The following is a 17,853-nucleotide window of genomic DNA, read 5'->3' as shown; positions in this document are numbered from 1 at the left end:
CTGGTGCAGATCCTGAAACACATTGTCCATGTGGATAAAGTACTGTAGTTGGATTTATAAATGGAGCTGTGTAGCTTGGCCTCCTTGGCAAATTCAAATACTGGCATTAGGTGAAGTAGTACAAAGTACACAGGAAGTGCTGAATCTAACCTTATGAGAAATCACAAAGCATCAATTAAAAAGCACTCAATGAGTTTACTGTATTGTGAAAGCTGGGCTCTCAGCTGACTCTTAAAAAAACAAACTATTTTTGCCTCCATAAGGTTTGGTTCACTTTACACCATGTTAGATTCTAGGTATTGAAATACTTCAATACTTCAAATAGCTTTCTCTCATTTTTGAATCCAGAAATGTAAAATTAACTGGTGCAGTATTTCCAGACTTTTCTTTGTATATCAGAGACCATAGCAGCGACTTATGGAGCTTGTGCTGCTCCGACTTACCCACACCTCTCAAAATAATTACATTTCATGGGGAGATGAAAGTGAACAGGTGGCCATTTTTCTCTGCTTTCTGTGTCTCAAAGATAAATGAGGGTTAACATGTGTGGGAGGAATTCTGACTAGTTTCATCAGACCATGTTGTTTCATTGCACAGTAACAGCATCAAGGCACCTGCACGCTGAGCTGCTTTGCTTTTTCTGGTTATTGAATAACTATGCTCAACATAATCAGAATGGTGGTATCTTTGCTTGCCCCATTTGAAAGCAGACCAGGGTTGAAGACTGTCATTCTAGCATACCCTACCTCAATATAATGTGCCTTGGTCAAGGACAGTGGCCTCAGAAGTAGAGTTGCTCCCCAGGTGCTGCCCACTGCTCTGAAAAGTTAGGTTGGGTCAAATTCAGAGGACAAAATTACCCACAGGCATTAATAAAGTACCATTTTACTTACAGAGCCCCACTGTGCCTACAACATATATTCATTTAAGTACTGTACTTATTACTGTAACACATGTTACAGATCTGAGGCTGCAGTATAAGAAGACAGACATAGTTTTTACTTGAAGGATTATACTGCTGCAGCAAAATCAGACAGTGCACATGTTCCTCTATGACAGTAATACAAAACTCTCCCCTAATTCTGCAGCCATGTCACACCTCCAGACGTGCAGCTCATACAGTTTCACGAACTGGAGGTGAAAGCTCACATAATCAAGTGCTCCCACTCCTTTCTCACTTAAAAAAATAAGCTTGTTAAAGTTAATATTTTCCCCGGGCCCATGACTATCAACAGAGCTGCTGTCAGCCTCCTCCCCATCTTTATTGTTTTTAACACTAATGCCTATAAAAACAACACTTCCAGCATCCTTATAATTATAGCCTCAGGTTATATACTATACAGTATATGTCTCATTGAAGGCTCATAAGTGTGATGACCATGTCTTCTCAGAAAAATGTCAGTCGAGCACCAATCATTACGTAAAAGCAGGATAGTAATATTTTCTGTGGCTCTGGAGGACGTTTTCTGAAGTTTGATGATAATTAATAAATAATTGATGATGTCATCGTGTTTTTTTAGGTGGGCTTGAGACTACAAATATTTGACAGAAAGCTTGCATTATAAACTGGAGGAATGATGTATAAAACCTGAGGGAAGACATGAACTGAAATATCCTATTGAGTTGCATTATGGGAAATGTGGGATGCTATATATTTGACAAATTCAAGGGACCAAAAGTCAGGATTTCTTATCCTCTGCAGCTCTGACCATTCTTTTTGAAAATCTTTCTCGTGCAAGTGTCCCAACTTGGAACTATGGAAGGGCATTACTATGGGAATATTCCTTACACACTCCTAAATAAAGACCACCAATAAACTATAATTTTCTACAGCCTTAGAAAAGATCAGTCTGTACTCTTTGTGTACTATACAACCACGATGCAAATACTGTACACAACCAAATACAAAAAAGGCTGTAGTAGTACATATGGCAGGGGACTCTACAAAGTGATGAGCATGCTAGGACACCTCTGGGACACACTTGTTGTCCGACCAAAAAAATTTACAAGCGTGTCCTGGCCATGTAGATCACTTTTTTGTTTAGTGCAAACTGTATTTGGTTGCCGTTTGGTTGTATTTGCAGCATTGTAGCTAAATGCTGCACATGTGTTGTTAAATTGGTAAAGGTGTTTTCTAAATGTGCTTGTTGCAGTGTTGCAGTTACAGTGCTGAGCTCTCAGGACTCTCTGAGCTGTAGTATTAAGCCATGGGGACACTGTAAAAGCTGTGTAAAAACCAACAACTACATTCAGGACATACAACAACTTAAGATCATGATGCAAACATCTGAAAGTGCCACTCAAAAAAAAATACCTTTATAGTTTTTTTTTACCTGTACATGCTGTATACTGCATTGTTGTACTGTTAAATCAATAAAAAGTTGGTCTCTCTCACACACACACACACACATACACACACACACACACACACACACACACACACACACAAAAACACACACACAGACACACAAAAACACATTTACCGTGAGAATATACATCAGTAGACTCCACTCACATCTTGGACAGCTAATACTGTCTCTCCCCATCAGGCAGATGATACAATGTCCCATGCTGCAGCCTGAACAGATACAAGGAGTCTGTTGTTCCCCTGCCAATAAAACTGATTAGCTCAGAATGATAGTCTGGGTCTCCACTGTACAAACACACACTGCCTCACATTCCTATTCTGCCCTTCCTCTCCTTAATTCCTATTATTTATTCATAGCGAGTGGTTATGCACAGTATTTGGTTTTCTTTCATAGTGTGTCATTAATTGCATTGTTGTGTTTTTTATTCTGCACTGCTGTTTATCCTGAATTGTTTTTTATAATGTTTTGACTTTCGTGTCCTTGCTGCTGTGACTTCCATGTCCAAGACAAATTTCTGCAATAAAGTTTATTTGATCTAATCTAATCTTCACTTAGAATAAGCAGCTGGCTGGATAAGTATTCAGAAATATTTTAATCGATTTCAGTAGCCTGACACTATGACAGCATACTATTTATTTTACTATTGAACTAGCTATAAAACCAATCTTGTTTAAGTGTTGGTTAAAAGCTGGTAGCATTTTGACTTTCAGCACTTGTCCTTGGCCTGGCTATTTTGCAACCCGCACACTTACCAGCACATTGACCCGAGTTTAACACTTTCTGTATTATCCACCCCCCCCACCCCTCTCAAGATCACTATTCTAATTTGACACCAAGTTTATTGTGAGGGGCTTAATTGTGCAGGCACAATCATATTACCCTTACGGGACACTGATGAATTATACATATACAAGAAAATAATTAATTTGTCCGCTGTGCCAATTCATTGTCATGGTTTTCTTATTCCAAATAGACAAGCAAAGAGATGACTCCTGCTGAGCAACACCTTTTGAATGCATAAGGTTTAAAATCAGTAGAACTTAATTTTATTGGATAGTGTCAGTGAAATTTCCCCTGGGTAAAACAAGATTTTAGACAGCTCTATGGCTTCGGTGTCGGCATCTATATTAAACTGTTAATATACAAGCAATGTTAAACATTGGGCTCATCAATCACTGTCTGGCAAATTTCTGGCCTTGTGTGACACGGAGGTGGGAGTGTAACTGTCAGTGGTCTCACATTAAGGAGAAAACATTCAAATGCAACGAGTTATGAATAAATCAGTTTGCACCCTCAACCTGACCCTTTCCTGCTTGTTTTGTGTTTACTAAATGATTCAGTTTGGCAAATTATTCAGACTATTGAAAATTAGAGGGGAAAAATGGGTTAAAATTAAAATTAATAGAACTGGTGGAAATATCATTGGTTTTGCAAGTGTCAGGAATCACCAAAGCCATTTCTACAAGATTGTATGGCAATTTATCCAATAACATTAGTTGTTAAAATATTTCAGACAGGAATGAAAGTGGTGGACTGACCAACAGACCAACAGTTGCCATCCCTACAGAGCAATGCCGCTAGCATATAAAATGCCACAACATAAATATGATAAGTTTATTTTTACCTTTATTTTTACCTAATGAGATCACTTACTGTAACTGTTGGAATTGTTTTGCTAAAGAGATCTTTGCAGTCACTGTTGTTCCCCTGAGGGGATGGAAAACGGACTGGCATCAAGTGAGAAAACTGAGTGATGATAAAAGCCTCAGCTGAGTCGACTGTGACAGAGATTTGAGATGTGGCATCTCTTCTCATCTGCTCCATTTTGGAGACCCTGCTGATCACAGTGAATCCTCAGAGGAAAACGCACTCATGTTCAAACAGCCCTAAATGAAATTTCAAAACCCTCCAACTGCTCTCCAGCCAGGACTCTCCACAACTCACACATGCTTTTATTCAAAGAAAGTTTTATGAATGATAACGTAAACCTAAGAAAAAAAGTTAAAGGCAGACATTGAAAGACAGAAATATAATGACAACCTGAATGTTTTCAATAGCTCATTAATCTAATTAACTGCTTCAAACGGACTAATAAAGGTTAGGGTTAGGTCAATAGGTGACACCTGCTTCTGCTCCCAACATGATTCTTAAGGGCTGGTTCGCTGGCCTAAATTCACATCCATTGTATTGGGAGAGAGGCAGGGAAATAAACACATGGACATGCAAAACTGAAACTTTCTGCATGACACCTATGTTTTTTGTAATTTGAGTGAGTCAGCCCTTTAAAATTGACACAAAAAGCTCAACACAGGCTATTGGCATAGTTATGAACAATATAATCAAATCACAAACCCTGGATAAAATGTGTGAATTGTGATGCAAACCCCCCCATATTTACGAAAACCAAAACAGTCCACAGAGCAATATTGTGGCAGAAATGACTGGAATTAGTTAATGTAGGCATCTGTGATGTTTTTTGAAGCACATGATGCAAAGTCCCTTCAGTGACTTAAATGATCATCAAAGCAATATTCATAGCTGCATAGCTGATGTTTAAAGCCAGGTTTGGACATCACTCTGTAGACTGCAGTGCTCTTATCACTGAGGACACTGAAGTTTTTTTTCTGTGAAAATTTGAATTTCTCTGCAGGGGAGTTTACAGTTTGACAGTTAAACATTATGCTTTTTGAAGATTCCATATCTTTAGGCCAAATAAATAAAATATAAATAAAGTATTTCCACTTCAGAGTTTTACATCTGGAAGTGTGGAGAGGCTTTGAAACAGCGTTTATACCTATATGTAGGAAATAATATTTACAGATAATATAATCAAGTAGTTCAACTAATAAATAAAATGTGACCCTTTCTAAAATTTTTTTTTTTTACTTTTAAGTTATAGTGATACGCTCATCTTCCCTCCCTTCACTGTTTTGGACAAGGATTAAAGAATAAAATTCAACACCAAAACTAGGACATTGTTGCTGACATCCTAGAAATATTGGCAGAGCAAGCATGTTGTGTGGACCTACTTTGAATTACGCAGAGGATTTCCCCTCAGTGCAAATCACTGCCTCACCACCACTCATCACTCCATGTGGGGTGAGTCCCACTAGGAATTTAACTGGTTTCCTGCAAATAGGTTACCATTCATAGGTGTGTTAGGAGATGTCTTCTTGACTTATTGCACTGCTTCAAATGCCTGAGGCTAATAGACTTTTCATGAACTCGAGCTGGCCTAGTGTGCTATAAGGACAGTGAAAATTTAGCACCACAATACTGACAGAATATGCGAGTAGAGGAACATTTTCTGTATTACAGTGTACATTTCACACACTGACAGTAATGACTTTTCCCACATTAACATTTCAAATTTTCATTACTTCAGTGTAATTAATATCGAGCCCTTTTATTATCCTCAGGTTTTCTAAAGCTTTTGTGACCATTATGAGGCGGCAGTCACATCCATTTTTTTTTGATGAAGCATTACAGCTGCAAATTAATTTTTTAAGATGGCAAACAGCCAGGAGAAAGGTTTAATACATCTACCAAGGCTCAAGGTCCCGAAAGACCTTTAAAATGGTCAGCAAATTATTAACAATTGACAATTAATTATTTGAGATGAAAGAAGTGAAAATGAAAAATTGGTATTGATGTTGATAAAGCCATTTTCTATCCCATACTACAGCTAATATTTTACAAGAAAGAATGTTAATGAAAATATGCTAATTCTTTGTTCCCGTGACTGAGGTCAAAGCCGGCCTTGAGAAACAGATGGTTTCGGCCACAAACGTAATGAAGGTGAGTTTAAAGTAAACGCAAGACGTTTATCTGCCTGAGCAGCAGTAGGACCCTTTTTAGACTACATGTTGGGTACATTCTGGAAGTAATTACAAACCTTCAGCATGCTTTAGAGAGCTTTAATGCTGCCATTTAGCAACAGTCTGTGTTCATATTGTAGTTTTATCTTCAATTAACCTTAAACAACTTCATAATTTATACATTACTGGTTTAAACTAAATCCCAATAATAGGCCTCCAGTGAAATAGAAAAGCAAAACATTCTCAAATATTTACACCTTTATGTCAAAATAGAGCAAATTGTACAGTATTAGTGATCTTGACTTTTTGAAAGATACAGTATCTCCCAAAGAGGAAGATTATCCTCTGTAAGGTTAAGAATATACATAGGATATAAATATACACATGTAACATTAATATTTCCAAAAAAACAGTAACCTCAACATGCAACTCAGTCATGAAAACACTCAAATATTAAGTCATGGACACACGCTCCTATGGTCCCTCTTAATTACAGTTCGACATCAACAATACAAAAACATTTACATCTGCGAAGGACACTATTTCAGTTCCATGACTCCATAACACACACACGCTGTACATATATACATATTCATACAGGCTAGTGCTGTGCTTAAAATTACTATAACTCTGTCTTAGCACTCTTATTCAGTCCATCCGAAGCTTTTGTCACCAGGTCATCCTTAAGCCATTTATTGAAAACAGCAACCGGGTTGATGTTCCAGTGTTTATGGAAAGAGATAGGCACCTGGTGAGCTAAGAAGTCCCTGGCATAGTCCTCTGGGCGTGCCTGGAAGGTAAGATTAAGTACAGTAATTTATATTTGGAAGCAGTCACAAGAGACTGCGTGCAAGTGCTACAGCGTGAAGGCGTTAAAGTGAAAGTACTGAAAACTGAGCAACTGAAACTTTTTAGAAAGGATTTAAACTAAATATCAGAAACTGAATTATTAAGTTGTAACAACTTGATTTTTAACAAATTGGCTGACACACTGACAGACCTATAATTTGGGGTAAATCAATATTTTGATAACACACATGGTGTTCACTTATCACTTTATTCAGGACTGTGTCAACATGCATGGACTGTGGTTGATTGACACTTGTTAATTACAACTTTTTTTTTTATTTACAGAAAGCATTTTGAAATGTCAGAGTAGGAAAAGCAAAGTCATAAATAATAAAATTCATGATGGCTACACTCCATTTAGCTGCTTTAGTGTCAGGGTCCTGGTATTGCGCATGTGCTGTGATTGTTAATGTTAACACCTGTGATGTTCCTACAATGATAAGTCAAAATGTCTGCTGTGAAAAAGGCCTACTGATATTTGTATTTGGAGATTAGTAACCTCAGATAATTTATAGCATAGCTCCGCCCACCTCCAACCTATATGTAATGCCACATTCATGTCAGAGTTACTATAATATGCCGTTTACATCAAAATCCAAGTTATAATTACAGATTCTTCCATCATTCAAGGTAATAAAACCCATATTTAATTGATATAATAGAATAATGTTATTGCACTGTGAACATGCAATTTATACCCTTCTTTATCACCCCACGTGTGAATCAAATCAAATCAGGTTTACTGTCACATACACAAATCATTCAATAGTCCAATGTGTAGTGAAATTCGTTCTCTGCATTTAACCCATCCTAAGTATTAGGGGCAGTGGGCAGCCACTATGCATTGCCCGGGGACCAACTCCATGACAAAAAAACATGCAAACTCCACACAAAAGCCGGCATATGGAGCCAGAAACTTCTTGCTGTGAGGTGACAGACCCAACCACTGAGTTTCTCTGAAAAGAAATCCCTGTCAGCCAAAACCTCAGATATCCCTCTGTTCTGAACGCTCTGTTTTCAACTGTTTTTTCTACTAACGGCTCAGTATGATGTCATTCCGAGACGGATTTCCATATATGTCATTTGCATGGCATGGCATGGCATTTCAATCTGGAGTTGGTCCCCGGGTGCCGTACAGCGGCTGCCCAATGCTCCCTTCAAGGTATGGGTTAAATGCAGAGGGTGAATTTCGCAACATGTATGTGTTTGTGACAATAAAGTACGTTCTTCAAATACACACAGAGACCCAAAGAAAGTATTATAAGAGTGTGAATGCAACCTGGTGGAAGAGTGGACTGTGTGTGACAGGAAGTCCGAGAGCATTTAGGCACATTCCTAGGACCATGTCATCCGGCGCGTCATTGCTGTAGCATTTGCAGCCGCTGTCGAGAAGTCTGACCACAGCCTCCCTGCTGAACACCATACTGCAGCAACACAGAGACGGACATCAAAAACATACAAAATAAATACATAACAAGGCCGCTAAATTTAAGAATAAACAAATGTTGTAAATGGCCAGAAAATAATGTGTATGATTTCATCTTAAGATTTATTGTGCTTTTTTTCATTCATTCGGTGAGACGCTGACAGAGTAGGGAGTGAAACTTCAAATCAAGGGGGAGATGTGGTTTTCTGTGAATCGGCTCTGTACAATGATATGACACGTCTTCGAAAAGAGAGGCAATTACACATGAAAAAAACAAATCTTAGGTTGCCAAAAAAAAAAATAAATCGCACATTGACACTCAATATGGTTGTTGGGAGTTATCACTTTTCATAAAACTGGCAGTTGGAGTGCTACAGAGTGTCACAGCAAATGAAGAGTCCCTAAATAGAGTTTCTCACACAGCTCACTCAGAGCTCAAGATTTATCTATAGTACAGCTTTCCTCCACACTGACAGCTGACACTCTCCTTATTGCCCACTTTTGCTCGCATTTAATAACACGGCTTTAAAATATGGATCTAATTGAATTACATTATTAGCTTTTTTTGCAGCAACCAACAGTTTGTATTATGTACTGTGAGTATTAAACATAGCCTCCCTGTCCTGTCTTATCAACTGATGACCGCCCATTTACTGTGATTTATTCCGTATTCTTATTGAGTATCTTGTAATGCAGCCTACAAAACTAAACTGAACTTAAGGAAACAGCATACTCTTAAACTGAATGGAAATGGTTTACCTGTACATTACAGATTTTATAGTCCCTCTGCTGCGCTGTATTTTTCATCATTATTCCCCAAGTATTTGAGCTGTGAAACTCACCCTCCACCTCCCGTGATGTAGCTGTAGCCGCCTTGGCTCAGGCCGTAGCCGTACCTCTCTCCTAGACACACTGGTTCAGAAGGGTTGTAACAGCTCAGCAAGACTTGCAGTCTGGGGAGACTGCAGACAGCAAAGATCAAACTCATCATCATCATCATCATCATCATACACACATGCCTGCACATACACACATATGAAACTGTCTATTTAGAAGCTGAAATAACTGCTCTCCCTGAGGCATTATTACACATCCAGAGGCTTCCAAATGAAGGGGCAACCTGACAGATATAAAGTGAGGCTGGCTGAATTTCTGTACTGAGCTTTTTAGATGCTCTACAAGATGATAATATCTCTGGAACTCATTTTACCAAAATGACTTCATTCCAAGCACTTCTTTCTTTCACTGTGTAAACCTTTTCATGGTAGAATCTAGTAGAAAAATTTATGAATAAATGTCAGTCTAAGTTTGAGACAAATCAAAGACATTTCAAGAACGATACGTTGAGGCCTGGCTGAAAAAGGGGGAGGACGCCACGTTGAAAAACCTAATCCCAAGCATGTATATATATACCTGATAAGTGTGTCATCATCCACAACAAGGAGCCACTTGGTGTTTGGGACAGAGCTGCTTAGAAATCTTTGAAGGATTGCAAATGTTTTCCCACAGTGGCCTGCAAATAAAGACATGCTATTAATAGAATGGCCTGTACAACTTAATCACATATTGATCATGTGGTGTTTTCTGGTTTAAGATAAATGAAGTTACAGGAAGAAAAACGCACTAGGCATAAGCAGGTATTTACACGCACACACACAGACACGCACACACGCCTGCATTCACAAAAATGCATAACACAGGACAACACCACTGCCACCTAAAGAAAAAACTATAGTAACAAATGACGCTAATACTAAAGGATTTTGAAGGCAGCAGGCAAACCAACAGTCACAATTAGTTAACTACAAAACAGTAAACATTTTACTTTAAAAAAGACATTACTGTAAGGCAGGGGTCTCAAACTCCCGGCCCAACTCCCCCCTCAGTCTGGCCCGTGAAAAATCCAGCTGTCCAAATTATTTTTTTATTTAATTATATTTTATAGCTCATTCATGTCAATTCAAGCTACCAATTTGAAATAATTAAAATAAAAGCACAATTTTTAAATGCATTTCGTTTGTCATGCCAAAGGTCAAAGGAAAGGTGGCCGCAAATGCCTGCTCTGGGCTGAAGTAGAAAGATGTCGCTGTCCAAATCGAAACGGAAGGTGGATGATAAACAGACTGTTTCAAGAAAGATGTACAAAGCAGTATTTTTTTGGAGTTTAACAGAAAAGCTACCTGCCTGATATGCAATGAAAAAGTTGCTGTTTTAAAGGAATATAATATCAAGCATTATGGACTAAACACAGGGAGATGAGAGGACAACACGAGCCACCTAGAGATTTATATCTCAGCAAAGTCGTTTTCATTAAACCATGAAGGACGCTGAAACTGCAGTTGAAGCAAGTTATGTTGTGAGTTAAAGAATCACCAGTTTCTGAAGGACTTTGTGTTGGAAGTTGCAGAAATTTATGTGCAGAAAAAATTTGCTTGTTCAACAATATCACTAAGCGCTATCAGCAAACTTATTTTGACTGCTGGTTTACCATGGAGCCGGCTCATTGGCATTACAACTAACGGACTGATGGCGCTGGTACAAAGAAAGTTAGAAGAGGAAAAAGCAGGTCCAGCAGTTGTGCTACACTGCATTATAGCCTACACCAACAGACACTGTGCAGCAAGTGCTTGAAAGATGAAAATGTCATGTTTGTTGTCTGTTGCATATGGAACGTATTGACTTGCAGTGTAACAGTGGACTTAAAACCACATTCAGGAAAATCAGATCTGACTGGACAATTTCTGAGAGACTTCTCTCCATCCTTCCAAGAACAGTCCAAAGTCAGTCAGTTATGTGCCTTTTTGGAAGCAAATATCTGTGTATGAACTGAAAAGGACAGGTCTTACTAAGGCTTTCAAATTGATGCCCATCTTCAAGTTATAGCTACTCAGGGTTTAAACTCCAACATCCATCAACATCAACATCCTTAGTTGTGTGAGACGAAGCGCTGCCAGGTGTCTGGCAAAAATTAAAATGAAGTAAGACTATGAGCCTACAAGGTACAAAGTATTCAAGGATTTCATTTGTTAGTTCAGTGTTAAATTGAAATGTATAAAACTGATGCTTGCATTTTTTGTTTTGCACTAGATTTAGGTAACTTTTTGACTTTTGTACTTTTTGACTTAAGCGCAATTATTAGACAGCTTTAATTTACAAGCACACATGGATGTAGGTGGCCACTGCAGTGATCAAACAAGGGACTTTTCATTTAAGGGGAGACATTGCCACCTTTTAAGATTTGTATTGTACAGCACTAAAGAAAATATTTTTAACACGAGGATGTGTCCTCTAGAGCTTTGTGAGCAGAAAGAAAGCCTTGTCTATATTCTGACATCTCAAACAAATAATAAGTTATGTTTGGCATGATGGGCCAGGAAGATCAAACTTTTACTCTGGTATGTTTGACATGAGTGCCAGACGGAACAAAATGTTCTGCCAACTCCTGAAAACAAAAACAATGATGTGGTAGTACAGAACAAATACAAGGAACCCAAAGAAGTATAACCATTAGAATCCAAATATCTGCTCACCATCAGGACTGAGAGCTCAGACATGGAAATCCCTAGTGGTAAGCGTCACAAAGAATACTGAGGTCCTACTGATTTATTTATAAGGGACCCAAGGTGTTTTTTACTAGTATCTGAATATAGAATAAGAATAAGAAAGGACACCTTGAACTGCGGACAAGAATAAAATTCAAAAAACACACTTTTAGAGGCAGATTCCCCTGGTAATAAGACAAGCCTGGTAATCTTTCTTCAAGTTGTAGGAGTTTAGTTCAGGGGTCTGGAAAGACGAAGTAGCTTCCACATCCATCTCATACAGTATTGGCACAAAAAAAAAGAGAACTACCACTGCTAAATTTACATGAACATAATGCTACGGTTCCCTTTTGGCCTCAGAAGTGTCTTCCACCATCAGGTCTTTTTTTGCCCGACACAGTGGAGGAAAGTACAATACACATGACCATGAATAGTTTGAGTATTTACTTGATAAAGTTCCTATGCTATTTTTCCATTTCAAGGTCTTACATCAGCCTTCCCTTCACTAGCTCAGACAGATCTAAAACTTTTAAACTCAGATTGTGGAGTTAAAATATATATACTGTAAGTCTTGTGTGTTTTCACCAGACTAAAAATTTCTTTGGGACTATAGGTGGCAACATGATAACCCAGACTCTTTTAATTGGATCAAAGCTTGTTTCTGATGCAGTTTATAAAATTATCTAGCACTTTTTTCTCTTTTCTTTCCTTTATTTTTTTATTAATGCATTTATTTTACAAATCTCAGTACAAAGCTTTATTAGTATGATGATTCCCCCCCACACCTTATACTGCTTAAATTGATTAGATTGCTTGGAATTCTGAACTTATACTGTATTACTGTATTTTACAGACATAGATAAGTTATGAAACTTGTCTTTCAATGCATAGGCAAGTCAACGGAATCAATGAGAAGCTGAAAAAATAAAGAATAATGAAGGTGACAGATTCCTGACATACTGATGCCTGTTGACTGTTGATGAACTCCAGCCATGTTTGCAGCAGTCTTTAACATACATCTTGAAGTGTTGAAAAAGGAACAGAAAGAGTTCAACATTTTACCTCAGTCATATAACATTTCAGTGCATGCTTATCTGATTAACACAGTGGCCAGTGACTTTACAACATGTCCCTATGTGCCTGACTTGCTTAAACAAGTGCCAGTCCCATTTTCACCATTTTCTAGATACCACACTTAAACCACTGTAAAAAAAAACAATCTACTGCATCATTCCAGGTTGCAAGTGACATTAATAATGCTCATGTTTCATTGACAGTATGCATAGTTACTAAACTCAGAGTAGATTCAGCATCTGGCTGCTTACCAAATTATACAAAATCCCCCTGTCTTGATGATGGACTGTGGATTGCTGCCAAAGTACGAACACTCGATTGTTGTCTCCCGAAAGTAAAAATTCTGGCATGCAGTGGAAGGCAAAATTAAAGAGAAGGAGACACTTTCTCCTGGATAATATATGAGAAAGACTTATCCAACATTGGCTTCTAAAAAATACTATCATTTACTGGTTGAGAGGAGCAGAGCCATGGCTTTTTCTGGAGTAAGACATCAAACTCACAAGTAAGTCACACCAACTCTCGATCCCCCGGGTTAGGGAACGTCGAGTTATGTAAATGAGCAGGTTTGAGGAGTCAGACAACTTCCACTTGAATTTTGTTTCTGTCATAGCATAACCAGCTGCCAGCCTGTCAGCTTGGCAGTATGCAAACTGTGCATGGAAGCACACATCATCTCCTGTCCTGACCCCAGTATCTTGTCAAATGGAGTGAGATTATTTTGACAAATACCATTAAAAAATCTGGAATATTTAGGCTGCTATGTTTAGTGGAAATGACTGAACAGACAACCACTTAACTAATCTTTAGCTCAGAACAGGTCCACTAAACAAAACAACAATTAGTGCTACAATTAGTCTTTTTACCTACCTAACTACCAGAAGTGCTATAATACTAGAAATTGCTTTATATTTCAAGCAAACATGGAGGATTAGATGTTTTTGTCCTAGCTATATATCATAGCAAATGTAACATTTTGGTTTGGTTTGGACTGTTGGTTGATTTAACAATTTTAACAGATCTCCTTGGGTTGCGGGAATATTTACAAATAATAATATTTTCTGACATTTCACCAAACGATTATTAATTGAGAAAAACATTATTGATAATTAAAATAATTGTTAGTTGAAGCCCTATTACCATCCTTATCTAATGACCTGTTATCTATTGCAATCTACTTGACTAGCTCTGCAATAAACCTTGTGATGGTTTTAATGTGTCTTTTGTTGACAGTCACAGTTGCATGTATGGCCATTTTTAGGCTTCAGATAGTGATGATGTACTACTCAGTGGTGTTTCTGGACATTTGATACACCTTTCGGTATAATGCCATCTAGTACCATGCAGTTAGTAAATCAATATAATACTGTACCAATATGAAAGACGGTTTAATTCCTTATAAATAAAACCAAGGGCTGAATTAGGTCTAAATTCAACATGGCTTTTAAAACTATCCCTGCACAGTATGAGCATGTTTACACTTACAGTTAATAAAGTCATTTGCTGTATGATATAATCAGGTAACCACATGTTAAGCCATCGCTCAGGGATTTTAATGTTCCTAAAATTGATTTTATCTTTATGTAAAGGCTGGTTTCAGTCACAAGTGGCACAAAAAAAATTAGACATCATCGATGCATTATAAGCAGACTCTGGTCTATGATCTGCCATACTGGAAGTCAGGGCAAGGATTGCATTTTGCACACACGCATTTTACTGGTGACCTTTTATGGTTTTACTGGTTTTAACCAATACGGAAGGAAAATAACAAGCAGCAGGCTAGACAAAAACTGATGTATTGCCTAGCTCTTCAAAAGATCAACAATATCTAGTAGCAGTATGAAATTCCTCTGTCACTGCTGATTCCTGCTGCTGTCATGTGGTAAGCTGACAGGGATAACTTTATTCTGCATGCGACATCAAGGTTTGTTTCCCATTGCGAGTGATGTTAAGGTTTGAAATCAGATTGAAATTGAATTTGAGCAGCTGGGGTGAGACACATCATCAGAAATCTGATCAAAATTAAATCAGTAGAAGACTCCAAGCCGTCAGGGTGGGCACCACTACATCATCAATCATTACCAACACCGGAGCCCCTCAAGACTGTGTTCTGAGCCTCTTTCTGTATACCTTCTACAATGACATATGACTGTAAATAAATAATATATATATTAAATGATATAATGATTAAAATATTTCTTGTAAATCTCAACTTAAACATTAATGTAATCAAACCAAATATAAAACCAAAGCTATTTGCCACTGCCAGGGCATTACCTTTTATCTAGCTTGTTAAAACATGTTACCATCCAGCATAAACAGTCTATGTTCAGTAGCAAGTGTCCCTGTTAGAGTGAGGTGAAGTGGTCGCCTCACGCACACGTCTTGTTTTGAATTGTTTTGAACTTTTTGTATGCGACGCGGAGCACAAATCATTGGAAGAGAGACTGATCCTCGCTGTTTGTGAGTTTCCAGAATCTATTACTGTTTACTAAACAGGACATCAACAGGAGGGAATTCACATGGCAGAGCATCCCCGCAAAACTAGATGAAGGCTTATCAGGTAAAGTTGTGTATAATTTTAACTTTTTATTTTAAGTTAAATAGGCTACAGCTGTGTAGCGCACAGAAGGTGTTGCCATGATTACTCTCCATAGAGCGCCTGCGGGGTCAAGCGACTATGTTGCGATTTTAAGGATGTTCCTAAGATCGTCATCTTCCCCTATAGGTCTACTAATCAGCATGCAGTGTGTAGTTATCCACTTCGCTATGGCATTTGATCGCTTGTCTTGCTTTTGTTTATCTACTTCTCCCACATGCTGCATCCAAAGTAGTCTGCCTAATCCTCCCTCCACTGCTCTGTTTGGGTGGGTGATTTGCAGGCTGATCAACTTCCCACCCCTCCTGTAACCCATGGTTTGACTGTAGGCTTATGTGTATTCAGACCAAGAGAGCAACGGAATTTCAAAATAATAATAAAAACGGCGTTAACATGCCATAAAATAATTGTCGGCATTAATTAATTAATGCGTAACGTGATAACACGATAACATACCCATCACTATTAGCAAATTAAGTTAAGTTATTGAGAGTTAGGCAAATGGAAGGTGATTGCCTAGCACAATAAAAAATGCACTAAGCTGCTTTTTTTTTTTTTAAAGCCAAACTTGCACTTCTCAAAGACAATAACTCAGGCATGGCCTAACAGCACTCCATCTTCCACTTCACTCAGTGGTGCACAGAGAATAACCTACTCCAGAATGCCACAAGACTGAGGAACTACTCACTGAAACCCAGTACCCCCCTCTGCCACATCTTTATCAACAGTGAGCCAGGTGAGATGGTGGAGAGATTAAAGTACTTCAGAATCACCCTTGACAATAAACTCAGCTTTGAACATCACACTGTGACATCCATAAACGTGGCCAACTGAGGCATCCGGAAACTCAGAGCACTCTCAGTCACACCTCACCTTCTGTTTCTCTAGAAAGGAGCATCGTAGAACCCATCCTCCTCTACTTCTCCTGCTCCATATGCAAATTCACCATGCTCACTGTCCCCAACAGGAACAAACTCAAAATCACACACAATTCCTCTAAAACCATTCGTCTCTCTACTCCATACCTCAAGGCCCCACTGATACTGCCATCACATGTAAAAACCGTAGCACACAGCCCCCTCTGAACTCTGAAGTCTTTATTCTACTCTACTCGGGCTGCAGATACAGATCTTTGATCTTTAAAAAAGCATGCATCACTTCCCTCAACAAACAGTAGCAATAACACCATCATCTATCCATCCATTTATCCATCCATCCATCTATCCATCCATCCATCGTAATGATTCAAGGATCCAGTATACTCAAAATTTGAGAGCACTGAAAGTTGGTGCAAAAAGAACTACCTGTAGTTCAGTGTCAGGAAGCCAAAGGAGCTGCTGGTGGATTTGTTAGCGAGACCCCGCTGAGACCTGTCACTATCCACAACAAGAAAGGTGGAAATGAGACGGCCCTCAAGGACACGGGTTGCATATCAAGTACAAACTGGACTGATAACAGTGTAACTTTACAAGAAAATGTTGACTTAAAATCTTTTCTTCTTACTCTGCTCTACAACAGACTAATCTACATGTTCATTGCCTCAATGCAAAGAGGTTGCAAAAGACGTCCTTTGTTAAAGATCTAAGCTGCCAAGAGACAGTAACAAAAGGGAGGGCTGGAGACTAAACCAGACTCTTTTGAACAACAACCCTTACCCCTCCTACAGTGCGCTGAAAGTGGCTACAGCCAATGCATCATCCCATTAATGTGCAACAAGAGAGGTCTTAGGTGACTTTTTATGCCAACAGCTATCAGACTGTAAAATAATTTGCGCCCAAATGGCCTCGGCCTCAGGCAACCAGGATGGTGCTGAAGCAGAGAGCTACTCCTGTCTTCACAAGCTACCCTGGATTCCTTTGAGCAGTCTTATGCTCTATGTACATGTTCTTGTACTTGTTTCTGATTATCATACATTATGCATCTCCCTCAGGAGAAGCTGGGGGGCGTTGTTGGTTTAAAGCTTCTCCTGAGACCAGCTATAGCATGTGTTTTCCTGTCACAGGGTCACAGTCAGCCATGCCTAGTGCACCTACAGGGTGAGCCACCTTTCTTACCCTGCGCAGCCTGTTAATGCAGAGGGACAGTGGTCATTAACTTTTGAGCTATTGATTTTCTCTTTGACTTCACCTTACTTTTGTATAAATGTGGAAAGTTTTTCCATATTGTATGATACATG

The 17,853-nt window shown here is 38.6% G+C and overlaps 1 protein-coding gene across 2 annotated transcripts in view; it reads right to left on the bottom strand.

Moving 5' to 3' along the window:
- Positions 1–6,269: 6,269 nt before the first annotated feature.
- b3glcta (beta 3-glucosyltransferase a) overlaps positions 6,270–17,853 on the bottom strand; it is a 70,897-nt gene continuing 59,313 nt past the window's right edge. For both annotated transcript variants that reach the window (XM_038693441.1, XM_038693440.1), the window contains exons 12-15: positions 9,876–9,975; positions 9,305–9,424; positions 8,316–8,460; positions 6,270–6,977 (exon numbers count right to left, since the gene is read on the bottom strand). In XM_038693441.1, the coding sequence (XP_038549369.1) occupies positions 6,810–6,977; positions 8,316–8,460; positions 9,305–9,424; positions 9,876–9,975 (533 nt within the window). In that variant the 3' untranslated portion in view covers positions 6,270–6,809. The remainder of the gene's footprint in view (positions 6,978–8,315; positions 8,461–9,304; positions 9,425–9,875; positions 9,976–17,853) is intronic.

Source organism: Micropterus salmoides, unplaced genomic scaffold, assembly GCF_014851395.1.
Source record: "Micropterus salmoides isolate LMB-PRFRI ecotype aquatic unplaced genomic scaffold, ASM1485139v1 Ms_hic_scaffold_3, whole genome shotgun sequence".
Taxonomy (NCBI): Eukaryota; Metazoa; Chordata; class Actinopteri; order Centrarchiformes; family Centrarchidae; genus Micropterus; species Micropterus salmoides.
This window is presented reverse-complemented; position numbering and strand designations above follow the sequence as displayed.